The sequence below is a fragment of the Paroedura picta genome, chromosome 11, assembly GCF_049243985.1.
Source record: "Paroedura picta isolate Pp20150507F chromosome 11, Ppicta_v3.0, whole genome shotgun sequence".
Classification (NCBI taxonomy): domain Eukaryota; kingdom Metazoa; phylum Chordata; class Lepidosauria; order Squamata; family Gekkonidae; genus Paroedura; species Paroedura picta.
The window spans coordinates 19,577,951-19,598,125 of NC_135379.1; the positions used below are offsets into that span (position 1 = coordinate 19,577,951).

The 20,175-nt window shown below is 43.0% G+C and overlaps 2 protein-coding genes across 4 annotated transcripts in view; both read left to right on the forward strand.

Moving 5' to 3' along the window:
* Nucleotides 1-1,761: 1,761 nt before the first annotated feature.
* CLDN12 (claudin 12) lies at nucleotides 1,762-9,240 on the forward strand. 3 transcript variants are annotated; one of them, XM_077303220.1, is made up of 3 exons: nucleotides 1,762-1,982; nucleotides 3,850-3,908; nucleotides 6,035-9,240. In XM_077303220.1, exon 3 carries the CDS (start codon nucleotides 6,053-6,055, stop codon nucleotides 6,788-6,790), a length of 738 nt encoding a protein of 245 aa, XP_077159335.1. In that variant the 5' UTR covers nucleotides 1,762-1,982; nucleotides 3,850-3,908; nucleotides 6,035-6,052; the 3' UTR covers nucleotides 6,791-9,240. The 3 variants fall into 3 exon arrangements, with proteins under 3 accessions (XP_077159335.1, XP_077159333.1, XP_077159334.1); XM_077303218.1 differs by having other exon boundaries at nucleotides 1,782-1,982; nucleotides 6,031-9,240; XM_077303219.1 differs by lacking the exon at nucleotides 1,762-1,982 and adding an exon at nucleotides 2,087-2,394 and having other exon boundaries at nucleotides 6,031-9,240.
* A 1,325-nt stretch (nucleotides 9,241-10,565) lies between these two features.
* Nucleotides 10,566-20,175, forward strand: part of LOC143820379 (pituitary tumor-transforming gene 1 protein-interacting protein-like) — a 29,315-nt gene continuing 19,705 nt past the window's right edge. Inside the window, exons 1-3 of the mRNA XM_077303078.1 lie at nucleotides 10,566-10,860; nucleotides 12,324-12,376; nucleotides 16,067-16,175. Coding sequence (XP_077159193.1) covers nucleotides 10,728-10,860; nucleotides 12,324-12,376; nucleotides 16,067-16,175 — 295 coding nt within the window. The 5' untranslated portion in view covers nucleotides 10,566-10,727. The remainder of the gene's footprint in view (nucleotides 10,861-12,323; nucleotides 12,377-16,066; nucleotides 16,176-20,175) is intronic.

The following is a 20,175-nucleotide window of genomic DNA, read 5'->3' on the forward strand; positions in this document are numbered from 1 at the left end:
TTAGGAAGCAAATGCTTTCCCTGCTAATATGCAGGAAAAGGGAGGAACAGCCATTCAAAGGGCATTGGCGACCTGTCTTGATAGACAAAGGCAAGGAAATGATCTCTCCATTGTTGGGCATAGGGTGGGGGGACAGTGGTTTGGAAAGTGTGCTTCCATCCGGGGTTGTTATTGTCAAAGGCTTGTTAGAAAGATACGCGAAAAGTTTTAATGGTGCAATGTTGTGTAACGTTAGTCCACTCTAAATTTGTGGAAGCCATTATATTAAACTGGAATGACTGCATAGGATTGCTATTTTGGTGTTCTGATGAATTTATGACTCTGATTCGTGCATATTGTCTTCTTGAAGAGTTGGTTTGCTTCCGTGCATGCTTTTTTTGCAGTAAAAATCCTGGAAATTATTTATTTTGGATATTTTAATATCTTGGCCCCCTGCCGTGGGTTTCTAAACCAGCTTAATACACAATCTCCCTTCTATTGAGAACAAGTGACTTGCTCATGGTCACCCAACAAGATTCAGTGGTAGAAGGGGAATTCAAACCTGGGTCTCCCAGAACATTCTTCTCTACATGCAGCAGAAGTGGTACAAGCCAGAATTCTGTTAGGTTCTGGATAAATACATCAGAAAATGAATGGTAAGCTACCCTGTGTTTAATCAATGATCCATTTTAGGCACAATCCTAAAGACACTTCCTCGGGAATAAGCCCCACTGAATAAAATTGGAGTTACTTCTGCATAGACCTGTTCAGCTTCGTTCTCTCAGTGCCATCGGTTAGAGTCCTTTTACTTTCCCTCTAACTCTTGGAACAGGAGAAGACCACAGATGCCTCCCCGAGCACCTGGGTGGGATAAAAATAGGACAGACTTGCCACTGTTCCCTTCTGTAATGTCTCCTCCCGTGATAAATGCTGTGATAAAATGTAAAGCCAATGTAAGATGTTACTGCCTGGGACCTACAGAGCTACTTTAGATGTGTTTGGGTATACTTGCCAGGGCCTTTCTGCCCACCAGTGGGAGATGGGGGGGGGGGGGAAGGGTTGCCAGATCCAGGTTGGGAAAATCCTGGAGGTTTGGAGGTGGAGGACAGGGATCACTGTAGGGTACAAATGTCATATAGTCCAAAGCACGGATTCCCAACCAGGGTTCTGCCTTTCCCAGAAGTTTGGATGGCCAATGACATCACTAGATGCTACTGGAGCCCACTTTATTTTGAAGGGCACTGGGAAATTTTATTTGAGACGGATATGCCCAAAGGAACCTTGGGGGTGTTTAATGGGTTCTGCAATTATTTAAATGCTCCCCCCCCTCCAGATTTAAGTCAGGCTGCCAAATGGCTGGTAATGCTTCCTACCTTAGTTAAGGCTAGTTTTGTTAAAATAATTTTCAAAATAAATAGATTGGTTTAAATGAACCAAAAGTGGAGCAGTGCTCTGCATCTTTAAGAAGTTACCTACCGCATGAGGTCCATTATGCACACGTTGGCTAATGCACTTTCAGTGTGCTTTGGCAGCCGGATTTTCCTGTGCGGAGCAAGATAACCTACTTTCAAATGGCATTATTCAATGAGTGCGGAACCGTCCCAGGCATCCATTTTTAAAGGTAAAGTATTGCTACATTAACGCAAATTTGCATGCATTTGAGTTACCTGGCCCACCCCATCTCCCACTCTCTTGCTTTGCGCATATGAGGAGGAACTGGGAACTCAGAAGCATGCCAATCAATCCCCTCATTTCAATAGATCACGCAGCAGTGGCAGAAAAAGAAGAGGACGAGTCGGAGCCGAATTAGGAGGACGTTGCGTCCTAAATTTCGGGTGCGGGGAGAGAATCCTGGGAATTGTAGTCTTGAGAGCGAGAGGAAAGGCGCACCTCGCGGGGCGGAGACTACAATCCCAGGGGCCCGCGGGAAAACGTGGGGAAACCAAGAGCTTCCCGGAAAAGGCAGAAGGCGAAGGCGGCGCGGCGTCGGTGTCGGCGAAGGGGTGAGTGCGGCTAAGGGCTCTTCCTCCTAGTCTTCGCCCTGGGGGTGGCTTGGCGCCGTGGTTTCCTCGCCCCTTCCGGACTACGAGGGCTTCTCCGACCGCAGCCGGCTTCTCTAGAGCAGCGGCGGCCGAACTGTGGTTCTCCAGGTGTCCATGGACTACAGTTCCCATGAGCCCCTGCCAGAACTGTGCTGGCAGGGGCTCCTGGGAAGTGTAGTCCATGGACATCAGGAGAGCCAGATGTCGGCCAGAGGCAGCTGGGATGGCGACTTTAGGGACTGCGTGACCCAGTGCAGCGATGGATGCTTCGTCTGGCTCTGGGGCTTTCCCTGGCTAGCTTTTTGGGTCCGTGGGGGTTCCGCCGCGATTCTTCGTCACCTTTAGTAACGCCCGCAAAGCGGCTCCTTTCCAGGTCCCCTCTCTTTTGAAGTGTTTTTTTTACAATTGTTCCCCTTCTGGAGTGTGGCGATATTTGAAAAGCAGTGTACCAAAAGCCTTTCTCAACCCGTGAAACATTCCTCAGGCTTCGAGAAACCCCAGTGGTGCAGAATATGGTTGGGAAGTGTAGCTGTTTAAATGCCCACCTGGGTTCCCTCTTCTTCCCACCCCCCTCCAGGCTATCATTGGCCGTTTGGGAAGGGTGGGGAGGTTGACATGATCAACCTGATAAATGTTTAATATATAACTTTATATATTAATTAATTAATTAACTCCCACCCATACAGGAAAGCCTTCCAGGGCCATCAAGAAACCCTGGATTATGCCATGAATAAAGAAGGTGTTTATTCTGTTTTAAGTATTCAGGTTGTATGTTGGAGAAGAAAAGTTGATTCTTATCTGCTGCTTTTCTCTACCCAAATGAGTCTCAAAGTGGCTTACAATCGCCTTCCCTTTCCTCTCCCCAAAACAGACATCCTGTGAGGTAGGTGAGGCTGAGAGAGCCCTGATATTACTGCTGGGTCAGAACAGCTTTATCAGGGCTGTGGCAAGCCCAAGGTCACCCAGCTGGTTGCATGTAGAGGAGGAGTGGGGAATCAAACCTGGCTTGCCAGATTAGAAGTCCGCACTCCTAACTACCACACCAAGCTGGTTCCCATGTCAGCCTATTTACTTTAAAAACTTCCAGTTAAAGAAATATTAGTTTCTCATTAATCGATGCAGATTGTTGCCATATATTAATTTCTCATTAATATTAACTCTTTTAGCTTTTTCCTCTGCAGCCTAGCCTAAAGCTGTGGTTCCACTATAGGAAAGACCCAAGACCATGTTTGCATGGCCAATGTTCACTGAAGAGAGAGTGGGACCCAAAGGGTGCATGGGTTCATCCTGGAACACTTGTGGCTGTTCCCAGACAACCATGGACAGTTAAAAAGAAGGGGAGGTGAAGAGCCCTTTCCAGACTTATTTTGGCCTTTGAGAAAGTGCACCTTGAGGCCAGGCCTGACAAGGTTGGGAAATTCGTAGGGATTTTGAGGTAGAGTCTGTGGCGGGTACAGTTTGGGGAGGGATTCCTTAACCTGTGGAGAGCTGCTGCTAGATGGTATAAGGCAGCTCTTTATGTCCCTGTAGCCACAAGACACATGAGGCATTTGTATGAAAGAATGGTCATACAAAGGAAAGGAAAAAGGTTTCCTTTTTGAAACAGTCCAGTCAATGAAAAGGTGAATTTCCTCCAGGACAGACTGGCCAAAGATTCTAGTTTTCAGGAAGTGGGGAAGCATTATCTGGGCATGGAATTGGGGGTCACTGTGGGTAGGCAGGTGAGTTTCCTGCATTGTGCAGGGGGTTGGACTAGATGACTTTGATTCCATGACGATCTTAGGCCATTGTGTCAACAAAAGTAATGTGATTCTTTTTTTCTCCTTAGATCTTTTAGAATTTTTCTCCTACGGGTAGTGGTTGTTTGTGACTTGATTACCCTTCTTGGTAAGTTTATAATGTCTGTTTTTTGGAGGGGGGGTAGGTTATCCCAAGAAATAATGGAACATGCATCTAACATGACTGTCAAAAGTCAGACATTTATTATGAACTTTAGATGAAAAGCAGGCACTTACTAGAAGTGAGAAATGTTGAAGCTATTGGGGTGGGGCGAATCAGTTTTATATTTCTCCCCCCATCCCTGGTTTAAGTCTTTGGGCTTTTTCATGCTGTATACTTTGGAATGAACAACATACTTTGTATGATGACAAGGGTTTTCTTAATCAAAAAGGAGAAAATATTTCATGAGAGGGTTTCTTCAATGCTTCCCAAACTTTTAAGAGTTCTCAGATATTTTTTCATGCTGTATGTTTTGACTGTGAGAAAGCTTCCCTTAAGGAGCATTCTCCAAAAGAACATCTTTCATAGGAGCTGTTGGTGTGTTCCTCCAATTAAAAAAAAATATTAGAAAACTAGAAAAATAGTTCTTGGGGGTGGCAAAGGGGAGAACCTGCTTTCCCCCCCCCCTTATTTTTTATCTCCCCCCCCCCCAGCCATAACATCTCAAGTGCTCACAAACACTTTGTAAAGTTTAATGTGATCTTTACTTTGAGAAATAAGCCATTTGTGTGTCAGGAGAGAACATGTCATCAACGACTGATCTGTTCCACCTGCTCAGTCACCGCCGCACCTAAACCTAAAAAGCAGCTCCTTATCTGATGCTATGTCTTAGCCTAAGCCTTAGGAGCCAGCTCTCCAGAGGCCCAGGAAGTTGCATAATTCCAAACACTGTAGGTGAGCTTTTTACAGTTTAAATAACACAATTTTCCTGAGTTGAAGTACCTAACTGGAATATATGTATGCCGTACTAGAGGAGCTGTTCGGATGTTGTAATGAGATTTTAGATTTGTAAGTTGGCCTGAGTCCTGCTTTGCAGATGAAAAGTTATTTTTTTTAAATATGTTCAATTTTGCTTTAATGTGTATAGTCAAATCCATTTCCCTATCACCATGCAAGTTCTGTTTTTGGCATTTAGAACTCTTGAATTGATAAGAACAAAAATGCCTGTATCCTCTTCACTGAATGAGATAGGAGTTGGGCAGTGGTGGCAAATAGACTCACACAATATAATAAATACAATAATAGTAATAGTCTAATGCAGGCTTTCTTGACAGCCTTGAAAGGGTTTCCTGAATGGGTGGAAGTTAATTACATTTAAATATATATTTAAAATTTATGAAAAATTTATCAGGTGATATGACCATATATAGCAAACCACCTCTGAACATCTCTTGCCTTGAAAACCCTCTGGATTTGCCATAATTCAGCTATGACTTGATCCCATTTTTCTTCCACCACCTAACTTCAGTTACTGAAGTCCTAGTAAGAGATTAAAGCAAGGTATGCCAGATTTTATTCCTATTCCAAGAAATGCTTGCTGTTTTATATTTACCAAATGGTGATATGATCCTGTAAAACAGTATTTTTTTAAGTGACCATTGGATCAAAATCCAGTGCACTGCTACTTTATAGCAGTGGTCCCCAACCTTTCCGAGGCTGGGGACCGGCAGGGCATCGGGCCGCGCCCCCGCGGGCCGCGCCCCCGCGGACCGCGCCCCCGCGGACCGCGCCCGCGGATCGGGCCGCGCCCGCGGGCCGCGCCCGGGCCGCGCCCACTGATCGGGCCGCGCCCGCGGATCGGGCCGAGCGGGCGTGGCCCGCACAGGCGCGGCCCGGCCCTGATTCCCTCTCCCCGCCTCCTGCAGTAAGACGCTTCCCGGGCCGCAAGCTTGCGGCCTGGGAAGTTTTTTACTGCGGGGGCGGGGCGGGGAGAGGGAGCCGCGGCCCGGTGCCATGGCCTTTGCGGCCCGGCACCGGGCCGCGGCCCGCAGGCTGGGGACCACTGCTTTATAGGACCTGAGCCATACATGGCGAACTGTTATTTGAGAGTTGCCTTCCTGTATTATTCTGGGTAAATTTATTATTCTCTGAGAGGAAAGGGAAGGCGATTGTAAAAAAGCGGCATATAAGAGCTAACTTCTGATTTGTAGAACTGTAGTAATAATTTCCTCTTATTGAAAAATAGGAGATGGTCTAAATGTTATTCACTTAATAACATGTTCTTCCCCAGGAAGCATTTTCATTGGCTAGACATGGGCTGCCGTGACGTTCATGCTGCAACGGTCCTGGCATTCCTCTCTGGAACAGCTGCTTTATCAGGACTCATCGCTGCTGCCCTACTTCCTAACTGGCGACAGATGCGCCTGTACACCTTTAACAAAAACGAGAAGAATGTGACGGTTTACACTGGACTCTGGATTAAGTGTGTTCGTTTTGATGGAAGCAAAGACTGTGTGATTTATGACACCGAGTGGTATACAGCTGTAGATCAGCTGGACATGCGTATCCTCCAGTTTACTCTTCCCATAAGCATGTTAACTACGGTGTTGGCTCTGTTTCTGTGTTTGATTGGCATGTGTAACACAGCCTTCATCTCATCTGTGCCAAACATCAAACAAGCCAGATGTCTCATAAATAGTGCAGGTTGCCATCTTGTGGCCGGACTCTTCTTTCTCCTTGCATGTGTCATCTGTTTGGCTCCATCTATCTGGGTCATCTTCCACAATCAAGAAATGAACAAAAAATACGAGCCTGTTTTCTCCTTTGACATTTCTGTATTCATTGCTATTGCCAGTGCAGGAGGCTTGCTCTTCACAGCCATCCTCTTATTCCTGTGGTATTGTGCATGCAAAACACTGCCTTCCCCTTTCTGGCAGCCCCTGTATTCGCATGCACCCAGTGTACACAGCTATGCTTCCCAACCATATTCTGCACGGTCACGGCACTCCGCCATTGAAATCGACATTCCTGTGGTTACACATGCCTCTTAGAAAAAGAAGTTGGAAAAGCCAAACACCGTTTTGCTGTTCCATAATTAAGCACTATGGATCTGGTGACTCCCTCCCCATTATCTGGGAGATTTCTAAAAATAACGCATAAGCAGAATGTGAACAGAACTGGCATTTTAATTGGTTCTTTTTACAGCTGCTTGCTTTGGGTTTACTAGAGGGAAGAATGGAGTAAGCCCAAATGTTAGCAGTCCTTGTAAGTCTAATCAAAGCTGGTGGCATTTAAGTCCATAGGGATATTTTTACCTTTATGTATTTCTAGCCTTGAGTTGTACTAATGAAAAACATGGGTATAGATGTTTGTAAATCAGACTTGTGGATTTTTAAGCACTTCTGTTAATCCAGCCTTCAATCTAAGCAAAGTTTGCAGAGTGGGACTTTGCTGCCTTCTCCCCGTTTTGCTTGTGGGACTTAGGGACTCTCACAAATAGCATGGGGTGTGAAGGATGGGACAACAATGGGAATCTGCAAAAATTGTGCTCTGTGTTAATAATATCCTTAAATTGTAGCTATTTTGTGTTTGAGAATGATGATGATCAACTTTGTGCCTGTGTTACCTCTACTATTTATACAGGGAACAGTCATCAAACCATTTAGCTTCCTTTGTATTACTGGAACAGAAACTGTATGTTAAAGTATTGCATTTTCCCATTCCCTCGGTCTTTATAGCAGTACAACTTCACTCTTACTACAACTCTTGCTTTCCTTTGTGCATATATAAAAACTGCTAGTGAATGTTACAGAATTGTGCTGTCAAATGGATCTTTCTCTTGGTAGCAAAACTGGGAAGTCAGAAGAACCATACCCTATTTAGTTTTTGGTTTCATAGCAATAATGTAGTATGCATTTCATAGGAAAGTTTTTATGCTTTATATAAAACACTTCCTCAAAGCTGTATTTTTCCAGATTTGATTCAAATTTAGTAAGGGACCAAAAATCCATTTACATTTTTAAAAATGTATACAGTAAAACAGAAAAAATCCAAATAGCCTCAGGTTATAAAAAGCTACTGTATCATTTCTAGACTCCTTCTTAGTGTCATCTAAATTTTAGATTGTTAATGAATAATGATTATTTTTTTAAGAGATATTAAAAATGGACACTTAATAGCCTTTTCCAAATCAATTCTAATAGTAATCTTTTAGAGTATCTTTTGTATAAATATTATTGAAGAGACTATTATCAAATGCAGTGGTTTTTTTGGAAATGTGATTCAGTACTGCACTTTATATATTAAAGTTTGCATACTATGTAGACTTTTAAAATCTGTAACCTCATCCTTCTTGGTCATAAATTGCCAAATTGATGGGTTTGATGCCTTTGCTATAAAAACATTCCTGTATGAGAATGTGAAATGATTCCTTTAATAATCAGTTAAATAGAACAAGAGGTGAGAATTCTTTCTGAAGAAAGTGGCTTTTGCAAAAGAGTTTGCACATGTTGTAGAACCTCCAGGTGACTTAACCGAAGCTAGGCCTGACCACCTCAACTTGTTGGGCTAATTTATTTTTAGATAGTGAAACAAGTGCTCTGACCTGGATGGCTGAGGCTGGTCTGACCTTATTAAATCTCAGAAACTAATGAGGTTGGCCCTGGTTAGTACTTGGATGGGGGACCACGGAAGAAGTCTAGGGTTGCTACTCTGAGGTGGGTAACGACAAACCACCTCTGAATGTCTCTTGCCTTGAAAACCCTACAGGGATGCCTTAAGTTGGTTATGACTTGATGGCACTTTATATGCACACACAGTGAAGCAAGTGCTTGCAAAGAACCCATTAAAAAGGGAGAATATACCCATTACATGCATAAACATCTATCTTAGCTGGTTTGTCCTTAACGTTGTTCAATTTCAGAAAGGGCAACAGTAAGAAACAAATTTGGAGACAGAGCTGAAAACGGTTTTCTAAATTTCTGTGAAGGACTCTGTGTTGGTGTTTAGTCTTTATATTAAATCTGTGCCCCTGAGGAATTTTGTTTTGGTCCTGTACTTCTGATGTTTTGGGTACTTTTGCATTTGCGCTATGTCAGACTCAGTGTTCCAGCTTGTAGATGCAAAAGTTGCTGGATTTGAATTTGGTTTTGATTTGAGACTTCTGCATTATTCCTTGTTCAGCTTGTACAAATGCGGCAGTTTTCCAGTGCAGAGTTGTATATGTGAATACAAGTTTCAGTTTTATAGAATTCCAGTTTTTGCTTTTAGTAGTGCTTAGTTATGGTGTTTTATGTAATAGGAAGTATGTATTTTTAATTAAAAAACAGTCTTGTATACCTGTGGTTTATTTATAGAAGTTGTTTTAAACATTGATATCAATTTAGAATGTAATGCACTGGGCAATTCCTGAATATTTTGGTGCTACCTTTTATTGTATTTACTGCCATGTACTTGAAGTAAGCTTGAACAAATAGCATATTTAAAGATACAAACAGGAATACTTTTGATTTGTGGCTCTGTGTGTGATCCTGGGGATTTTTGGGCCCACATGCTCCATCCTCTTTTTCTTCATGGAAAGAACATTGTTTCCAGTTTTACAATAAACTAGTATGACATCAGGACAGGAAAACTTGTCTTTTGTCCTTTTCCTACAAGTCAGGCCTCCACAAATGGGGGGGGGAGTATTTATTAATTATATTCATATACTGCCCTCCCCGAAGACTCATGATCTTGCTAATAATTGTTACATCACCTGAGCCAAGATACAAATGAAGTGGAAGTAGTGTATTCCAGTTTGCTTCTTTGAAAACACCCTCTGGACTGGCTGTTCAGCTTCCAAAGCATTTAAAAGGTTTGCTTTTTCCATCATTTTATATATTTTGTACCCACGTCTTTCTTTTTAAAGACACTTCTACCTTCCTGCAACTCTTCTGTTTCTCCCTAAGCCATTTTGCAATCCTGTGAGAGAAATTAAGAGACATAAGGAGTCTTGAAGCAGTTTACAATCTCCCCCCCCCCCTCCATCCTCTCCTCACAAAAGGCACCTTGTGAGGTAAATGGGGCCAAGAGGGTTGTGAGAAGTCAGCCAGCAAGATTCAGGTAGGGGGAGTAGGGAATCAAACCCAGTTCTGCAGGTTCGAGCCTCAGCTCTTAACCACACGTTGGCTGGTTCCAAATGGTGTTCTGGCAAAGTTGAAAACAAAGTTGGAAGGATACTGCCATCGACTAGAATGGTTCCATTTTTCTATCATTGCTAATACCGTGAATGCAAGGCAAGCTAGTTGGAACTGTTTTGAGGAGGAAGCTTGGATGTCAACTTTTAGCATCTGCACTCCTATGCGAGTCAGTTCTATGCAGACACCACCTAGGGATGCCAACCTCCAGGTGGGACCTGGGGATTCCCTAGAATTCCAGCTCATCTCCAGAAGAACGAGATCAGTTCCCCCGGAGAGAATGGCTGCTTTGGAGGGTGGACGCCATAGTGTTTAAACTCCACTGAGGTCTCCCCTCACCCCTTCCCGCTTCCACCCCCAAAATCTCCAGGTATTTCCCAACCCAGAGTTAGCAACCCTAATCACCACGTCCTTTAAACCCACAGTCCAAAGAGAAGCAGTGTAATGTGAGCGTGCCAAGCGCTACGAAACAGCACGAGTTAAACTTCAATCGCCCCGCCGGCTGCTGTCGCCCTCCGCGGCCGGATTCTGAAGGGAGGCGGGCAAAAAGTTGAGCGTTTCGGTTTCCGAGGGAAGAGACAAAAAGAACGGGACAGGGGGCGGGGCATCGTACAGAAACGCCCCCATTTCGACTTCTAAGGGAAGGGGCGGGGCACAAAGAGACCAGCTGTGCCGTTGGTCGCTCCGAGACGGCCGAGGAGTCGTTCTGCTCCGAGTGCGCCTGCGCGAGCCGACCCGCGGTTTCCTCGGGTCCCGCGAAGGAGAAAGCGGAGCCCGAAAGTTGAGGGGGCGGCGCAGGTCAGCCGCGGGGAAGATGGAGGCCGCGCCGTGCCGGCCTTGGGCCCTGTGCCTGCCGGCTGTCCTCTTCCTGTGGAGCTGCTCAGCAGCCGAGGAGGACCGCGCCACGCAGCCAGCCTTCACCGCTCCCCCGCGACCCCCCGGGCAAGGTACAGGGAGGGGAGGGACCCCGAGTCGGCCCGGGAGGGCGGGGGCTTAGGTTGCAGCCGGTCTCTCACTTAGCCTGCCCTACCTCGCAGGACTGTTGTGAGCACAGCCTTGAGCTGCTGCTCTTCCTTACGTCATTTCGGCGTGTGGGGTGGATGGATGCCCCTTTTGCCTTCGCTTGGCCGGACTTCTTGGCACAGCAGAGGGGAGCATTGCCTCCGTTGAGTTAGCCCTCGATTAAGCATCCTTCCGCCTGCCTGGCCTCCTCTTGAGTGATGGCGATCTTTTGGTCCACTCAGGAAGCCCAGAAGCCTAATTGCCTTCCCCAGGGGTTCCTCTGCCTGTTCATCTGTAGGGACGAGATGATCGGGCTGTGGAACCTGCTCATCCTAGTTGCTCTTTGACTCTAGTCACGGAGTGCATGTCAGAATGTTTGTCTTATGATTATTAGGCCTGTTTTTGTTTTTTAATAGACAGGGCTGTTTTAGGCCCCTCAAACATACATACTGATTTCAATTTAGGAAGACTACCCTCTGTATGAGAAACAGTAGCCCAGTGTCAGGTGTTGTATTTTCTGATTTGCTGCAGGAAACAATTGCAACTCGGACAATAGTTGCCCAAATTGATTAAAGTTTATAAATAGGTGCCTGTTGTTTTCTGGTAACAAATGGCCAAACGAATTTTAACTGAAAGGTCTCTTAGTTATCGTTTCACTGACAGTTGGCCAAAGATGTTTAACAAATTTTGGGTGATATAGATGCCAGAGGTACAGTGCATGATGTTTGAATAATTCATCATCTTGGTATGTGCATGCTGCTATTATCTTGCATGTTATGTTCCATACTAGCTGGTAATAAATAAATATAGATTGCTGAGAAGCTATTGGATTCCCTATTCATGTGAACATAAGACAGGGAGTTGATGAGATATAGGGGTTAGTATCAAATTAGGCTCTGGGATCAAGTTCCCTATGTGCTGGGGGATTATGGGGCCAGTCACTTTTTCAGACTAACCTACCCCACAGAGTAGTAGTTATAGGATAAAATGGGGAAGAACAATCCATCTGTGTGACAAATCTTGAGATCACTGGAAGAAGGGCAAGATGAAAATGTTACTAGATATAGCCCTGTTGCAGCAGACCAAAGGTGCATTTAGTTCAGCACCCCATTTCCAGCAAGATGAGAAGTGGCCTTAGGAGATCTTACTCCCATCTCTGAGCAGGGATTGGCATGGGGAGGGACAGAATAAATAGCTTTGAGTAAGCTTGGGTTATGTTTACCTGGTAAGTTTTGTTTGGGTGATCTAAGATTGCATACAGTTCTGTCAGTGGGAGGGAGCCCTACAAGATTAATACAGTTTTGGAAATTTTTTAAAACTGAGCTCCCCATCCTGCTACCTTTTGTGCTTTCTGGACAGCTTACTACACAACCAGTACATTTTCTCATGAGGTTTTATTCTCTTCTAGCATGCGGTGTTTTCTCTGGGAAGACTTGTGACCAGTGTATTCAAAATACTTCAGTAAGTTTGGGGATTTATAATCTTTGTGGGGAAAAACACTCACGGTTTAATGACTGTTGTTAATATCATCTGGGCTAGGCTTGGGGGCAGAAGAAAGCTTGTATTTAGATAGCATTATTTACCAGAGAGGAAAAATAAATAAAACTCCTATACTGAAATGGGAAGGTCACGGTGAGTGAGATTTCTTTTGAAAAAAAAATTGCTCCTGTGAAATGCTGTGATCAATGGGTTTTCATAGTTCCTTGGAAGACTGTGTGTTAAGCCTTTTCTCTCCTTTGAATGGCTCTACCCCATCCCAAATTCTTTTACCCAGGAAACATATGACTTAAATGGGATTAAGCAGAACTTCTTTAGCAGAAAATTATAGCTGATTGCTTTGTATGGAATTGTTACTTTTTTGAAATCTGTCTGAAGTGCCTCTGTTTAAATTATCATTTGGATTGAATGAAAGCGTAGGCATGTGTGATGACCCCCTTGCCTTTCCCTCCCTTTGACGCAAGCTTTTTCCTCTGTTTCTAGTTGCTTTTCTGAGCGAGTAGCCCTACTGGTCTGATTTTATATTTCCTGAAGAACTCTGGCTGTCCCACCCTTCTCATTTTATTGGTAGCTCAACCCAGGGACTTGAGGGAAGGGTCAGGATCACCCTTTAACTTAAACCACCGAAAATTTTATTTATTTATTTATTTATTTATTTATTTATTTATTTATTTATTTATTTATTTATTTATTTATTTATTTATTTATTTATTTATTTATTTATTTATTTATATTTCTATACCGCCCATTTCTTTGCAGCTCTGGGCGGTTTATATTGAAACATTCTATAACTTACATAGAATGTTATACAGACTGTAACAACAAACAACTTTCAGTAAAACATCAAAAAATTACAATAACACATGTATATAATAAATATAAATAACAATTAACAGTAACATTGGGAGGTTAATTATGTCAGTCATGGGGGGGTCGTCTAGGGGGACCAGCACGTGTTCTGAGTCGGTTGACCTCAAGCAAATGTCTGGTGGAAGAGCTCCCTCTTGCAGACCGTGTGGAACTGTGGAAGTTAGGACAGACATTTTGAGATTCAAAATGAACAAGATATTTTATTCAACTTATAGGGTACATGTCAGGTGAAATCTGGGGAAAAGGTTCTGAGGTAAACTAATATATCTGAGATAAAATCAGTACATGCACAAACTTTAGTTCTTGTGTTTTAGGCTAATGAGAATTTGTTAAGGTTTCCATAGTGTCTTAATTCTTTAATTCTTCCAGTGTTTTCCCCAATACTATTCTCTGGCTCTTTTGATTTCCAGAAGGCTGGTACACTCTTTCCAGTACCCAGACCCCATCTCTTGAAACACCAGGTGTACAATTGCATTTGTCTTGAGTTTTTAGCTGACTATTAAGGTTTCTACAGTTTCTAACCACACTAGACTAGGGATCTCTGTACTCTTAAGCACCATCGCCCTGTTTAGACTGGATAGAGAAACTCTACCCTCACTCTTTCTCCTTTCATTGGCCTGAAGGGAAGACTTCTACTTCTCAGATTTCCTTGCCAACTTCTCCCCAGTTCTCTATTTGTGTTAAACTTCTCTCAGCTAAGACTGAAACCAGACTCTGCTCAGTCAAAGCAGAAATCTGACTGACTGACGCCTCGCCATGCTGATGCTAACCAATCAGATTGCTTGGAACAGCCCGTCACTCAAAACTTTTTGGCTCTGTGAAAAATTAACCCTTCATAGTCTTTCAGCGGTTTCTGCAGCACGTTTAAGCTTTTGAAAACTGCAGTCCATCACAGCATACTCTACAAGCTTCATAATAGTGAATTTAAGTAAAATGTAAAATAATGTTCAATTCAGGTTTGTAGCCAAGTTGGTCCAGTGGCACCTTTAAGACCAGCACGTTTTATTCTAGGTACAAGTTTTTGTATGCATACACAGTTCTTCAGTTGCCTGTCACTGAGGTTCTGCTGTTAGGCAATTTGCCTATTTGTTGCCTTTAACCCTGAAAGGTTAAAGGCAGTCAAAACCTGTGTTATAAACACTTGTTGCTCTTTCTTTAAAATGCTAATAACAATAGGGAAGTCCAGTTTCAGTGAGTCAGCGAATGGGTGTTGAAGGGTAAACCTAGCTTTTCTCAACTTTTTTACCTTTGAGAAACCCCTGAAACATTCTTCAAGCTTCAAGAATCCCCAGAAATGGTACAATCCTGCAGAACATGGTTGGGAAGCATAGCTGTGTACACGGCCACCTGGGGCCCCTCCCCTGCCCACCCCCTCCAGGCCCATCATTGGCCATTTTGAGGAGAGGGGGTAGGTCAGCATGACCATATATGGCCATATAACTGGATAAATGTTTAAAAATTAAAAAATAATACTAATTAACTCCCACTCATTCAGGAAACTCTTCCAGGGCTTTCAAGAAACCCCAGGGGTTTTATCAAACCCTGGTTGAGAAAGCCTGGGTTAACCCCTCTCCCAATCCCATGCAATCCTTACCTGAAGTGAAGATTGTGACAAGGACAAAAGAGCTAAAGGAGCATCAAAAAAAGGAATCAAACTGAGTGATTTTCCCAGCACATTTATACTCAAAAGCTGTGGAAAAGGGTTGTTGAGCAGTTCAAATGTTATGGGATGAGGTAACCCGTAGGTTTTAATGAGTCATTAAAGCAGCAGTAAGAAGAGATGCTGGAATCTGTCAAGCTGCAGGCAGCGTCCAGGCTTGCCTTGGTGACAGAATGATGGATGATGCAGCAAAACTGCTGGCACCATCCTCAACATGGTCACTGAAGAAAGACCAGTCAGGGTTTTATCAAGCCAGTTGGAATGCATGCAAACATATAAAGCATTGCTAAGAATTTCAGGATAACGTACAAACCTTTTATATGTCCCATGGAAAGTCAATAAAACACACAAACAAACCCTACTTCTAAATTAGAGTTCAGTAGCACCTTTAAGACCAACAAAGATTAATTAAAGGTGTGTGCTTTTGAGTGCTTTTGGACTCTCATTTTGTCATGCTACTTCAGACCAACACGGCTACTCACTTGAATACACCCTACTTCTGAACTTGAAAAGACAAATAAAATATTCAGTTCAAGCATTTCTGAATCATTAAAACAAATAAGTTGATGTGATTAAGAAAATGTGTATTTATGATGCTCATGGCTAATAGAAAATTTATTGTCGTGGTGTTGTACATTGGTTACTAATCCATGGCTGATATACAGCCTTTCTCAAGCTTTTGACTGTGGAGTAACCCCTGAAATATTCTTCAGGCTTCAAGTAACCCTGGAAGTGATGCCAGCTGCCTCCCTGCCCCAGCCCCAGATGCTTGCAGTGTGCATGGCATTACTGAAAAACAATGTTTGTTTCATTTTGGAGTATGCAGTACCTTGCAAAGCAAGGAAGCATTGATCTTAGCTGTCATAAAGCCCACCATGCAAAGCAGCAGTTATCCTCAAGGGAAATAATGTTGTGATTTGGAGATCACTTGTAATTTTGGGAGATCTTCAGGTACTACCAGGAGGTTGGCGATCCTAGGAAGACCTGAGAATATTTTATTAGAGTGCTGCTGCATAGGATATTCCAAAACTAAAGGTAGCAATGGATAAATGGTGATGTTAACTTCTGAAAGGTGAAAGTGAGTACTTAATAAGGATATTTGCCAAATTTTCACTTTTCTTTAGTGTCTTTGGTGCAATGAAAACTCCCTTTGTCTGGATTACCCTGTGAGGAGCATCATTCCATCATCTACGCTGTGCCCACTGTCAGAGGCTCGTTGGGGAGTCTGTTGGGGTAAGTACTGGTTGCAACTCTAGTGTGTGCTTTTAATTTGTAATTCAAGCCATAGAAGCCATCACGATGGCCCCGATGAGGGCAGAAAGGCAGGGTATACCTTTTAGAATAAGTAAATAAAACTCAAGCTCCGATTTTCATACAAGAATTATTAACTCACCTTCTTTTGATCTGTGCAGTTAGCTTTGTGAGCTACTCATAAACTTTACATTAACCTTAACATCATCAGGGCCCATTATGCACGGCCGCCGAAACGGCGATTTCGGGTCACATGGAAAATGCGGAGGGGGAAGACGCGACGCATACCGGTTATACACGGGGCGGGGCGCGACGGCGGCAAAACCCAGAGTAACTGATTATGCACGCGCCGATCCGGGCGCCGCTTCTGGTTGCGCCCCGCTCACCCGGAAGCTGCGCTTTCTTCCGCGTTTCACTGACGCGGCCTTTTCGGCGGCATGCACCGAAGCTGCAGCCGGTTGCAGCCGGCTCCGTGCGTTATCCGTGATTTTAGTCGCCGCCATTCCACCCCGAATGTGCGCTAAAACCCCCGTGCATAATGGGTCCAGGTGAAGCAATAGCTTTGCGATATGTTTTCACTGAGAAGTCTTTTCCCTGAAATAATTGTTGCTGGTCTTTGATCTATTTCCTGCTCTGAGTTGTAAGCTTGAGAATGAAGTCACACTTTTATATGAAGTCTACTGATGATAAATGAAATTTGATTTTTGGATCTGCTAATATGTTACATCCAGAGATGTCTTTTGGAGGAACACATGTGAGTTAATGCATTCCACAATTCTCTCTATTGATCATTCAGGGTCAAACCAGACATCATTCTGAGAGTTGTGGGAATGGAGCTTTCACATGTTTTGTTTTCAGTTAGGTGTATACAGTTCCTATTTGGATGAGGAACATGGCATTAATAGCAGGTTGACCCTGCCCTCCCCTCTAATGCCTATTTTCCAACTTGAAACATTCCTGCAACGCTACTCTGGTAGCATACAAGCACAAGCCATAGTTTTTCACTCTGATATGTCATCAAACTATAGTTTGCAGTAAACAGCAAACAAAGTCATGCAGAAGGATTGGCTTAATATACTATGGCTTGTCAGTATTCCACCATGTGTAGTTTGTGGATTGTCTAAATACAGTCACAAAGGCTGCAATCTTCTACGAACTTTCCTGGGAGTAAATCAGCAAGGTTTACATCTTTGTCGATCTGTTTTGGAAGCCTAATTTTTTTAAAAAGCTTGTTAACTAGCGTTCAACTTGTGCAGGCATGGAGTGTTGGAAACCATGGACTTCCATCCTCTAAGGAATGGATCTCTGTATGAATGTTCCTTATGTTCGTGTTTGTTACCTTATTTCAAAATGCATTGTCAAGACTGAAATGTGCTCTGTGGGCCAAAATGATTCGATGAGATCGTTGATCATGCTTGCCAAACTGATTTTGGCCTGCGGTCAGAATAAATTGGACCTTTCAGATGACCTTTGCCCACTGGAAGTCCCCTCACGTATAGTTTTGAAATAATCTCATATGACAAAAGTAAAGGACTGTCCGTCCTTGGCTTTTAAAAAGTCAAAGTATGTGCTCTCATCAAATTGTAATCGTAATGCTTCCTGCCCTGGCTTGACTTAGAGCTCCACAATGACTATTTACATGGAGATTCAGCATGAACTTCTTCCTTTCTCAGGGATATGAAATGAGACAGTAGGTAGGATGGGTTTCTGCCTAGCCATAGCCACCGGACATTTAGAAAATGTGACTCTGATGCTTGTTCAGTTTAATTTTGTTTTAAAACAGGCCAAATCTGAAAGCCTTTAATGGCCATTTTCTTTCCATCACATCTGCCTAATACTATAAAAAGTATAAGATTTGATCCATCACTGCCTTTCTGTGAATGGAAGGCCGCTTCAGGACACATTTTGTGTGGTGGCAGGATGGGGTCCGCAGGTGGAAATTTTGTGGAAATCCCAGCCATAGACATGATATTTGGTAGAATGAACTAATGTGCATTGGCAGTTGCTGACCCATTAATATTTGTGTGATGGACATCATCTCTGAATATGTTTAAATGAACACTTGTAGCATCAGTTTCAAGATCTTTAGGATTAGGTGACCTACAGAAATCAAAGAAACAGTAAATCGGATTTCTAGCCATGGAATCCATCCTCACTATGCCATTCTCAAAGGGGAATAACAAGGAGAATGCTAAATTTGGGGAAATTCACAAGTTCAGTGGACCCCCCCTCCCCCGGCTGAATAAGGACATGGGATTCTTATCTCTTTTAAAAAGCTAATGTTCCGCCCCCAAGCATTTCTCCTCTGTTCTAATCAAACTGATTACAGCATGTCATGTACCTTTGTACGCTTTACATACCCCTCCCACCTTCTGCCCGAGATAAAAGGACATGAAAATCTTCATTCCTGCTCATTTCTGCCAAAGGGAAGTTTGACTTTTAAAAGCTTATACCCTGAAACTTTACTTGGTTTCTAAGGAGCTACTGGACTCATATTGAAGTGTTCTACTATAGACCTACATAGTAACCCTCTGAAATGCTCTTCAACAGGAAAGGGCAGACTATAAAAATAAAGTTTTTAGGATGGATGGATACTAAGATATACCACCTCTGTCCACTCATTAAATAGATGAATTATCATCTTCACTCAGCCTTTATTACATTTCCAAGCTCCTGCAATCACAGAGTTAAGCTGTTTCCACCAAAACAAAAAAGTTTGCCTTAGTTTTATTCAGAATAATAATCAGATGGGACTTCTTTAGGGTTCACAAATCAGGCTTGGGGACTATATTAACGTACTTTAGTCCTAAATAGATAAGAATAGGAGAGGCAGGAAAAAGTAAAAGAAGAAAATAGAAAACACAGACTGTATGGGATACAGAAGGCAATACATTTATTCATATACAGCAGTGACTATAGCACCAGCAGCATATCTGGATAGCAAGTTAAAATTAGACTGTATCCACACATAATTGGCTATTGCATTATCAATAAGCTTTAGCGATCATTCACAACTGGATTTTCCTTTGTGCACAAAACAATGTATTTGTTAATGTTTTCTGTTGTGCAGTGATAGTGCAGTGTTTAGCGGGTGCAACCTCTATAACTGAAACCACTGCACTCAGCAGTAAATGTATTATATTATAGCAAATTAAGTGTGATAAAGCTTGGTAATATATAACAAGGTGTTTGAAAATACATTGTGTATGTCTGCTGCCTGCACAGGAGTTAGTGCCATAGTTTGTTTTACACAGGAACATAAAAAGAGCCCTACTGGATCAGACTAGTGGTCCATCTAGTCCAGCATCCTGTCTCGCATAGTTTCTCTGGAGGTCCAGCAACAGGGCACAGAGGCTGAGGCCTACCTCTGTTATTGCCTCCTGGCTCTGGGATTCAGTGGCTTAGTGCCTCTGAATGTGGAAGTTCCCCTCAGTCACCATGGCTAGTAGCTACTGATAGATTTATCTGCTATCAATCTATCTAATCCCCTTTTAAAGCTGCTTATTTCCGTAGCCATGACTTCATCCTCAAGCAGTGAATTTCACATTTTAATCATTCTCAGTGTAAAGAAGTACTTCCTTTTGCCTGTCCTAATACTGTCCTTGACTGTCATTTGATGCCCTGGCATTGCCATGCTACATATTTTGAGGGGAAAACCTCTGTCTGAGAAAACAATGCACTCATTATAAAGGAGAAAATATTTCACAGTAAACATCTTTATAAGAAGCTTGGGATAATATGTCAGATATGTCAATTTATTATCACGACTCAACAAAATGAAATCCTGTCTACCAAAGAATTTGGCTGCAAGCTTGCCGAGTAGATGCTAATAATTTTCATAAGGTGCCACAGAGAAGTGATATCCCGTGTGTGCCTCATTCTAAAGATAAGACTTGGTTCTTGTTACTTTCAGGAACTTTATAAAATTGATTGCCTAGTGTTAATTTTGCATATTCAGTCATAAAGTGGTGCCCCTTTTCTT

Bases quoted from the DNA above. Each gene is read 5' to 3' on its own strand.
- CLDN12 (XM_077303220.1), top strand. From the start codon at position 6,053: ATGGGCTGCCGTGACGTTCATGCTGCAACGGTCCTGGCATTCCTCTCT.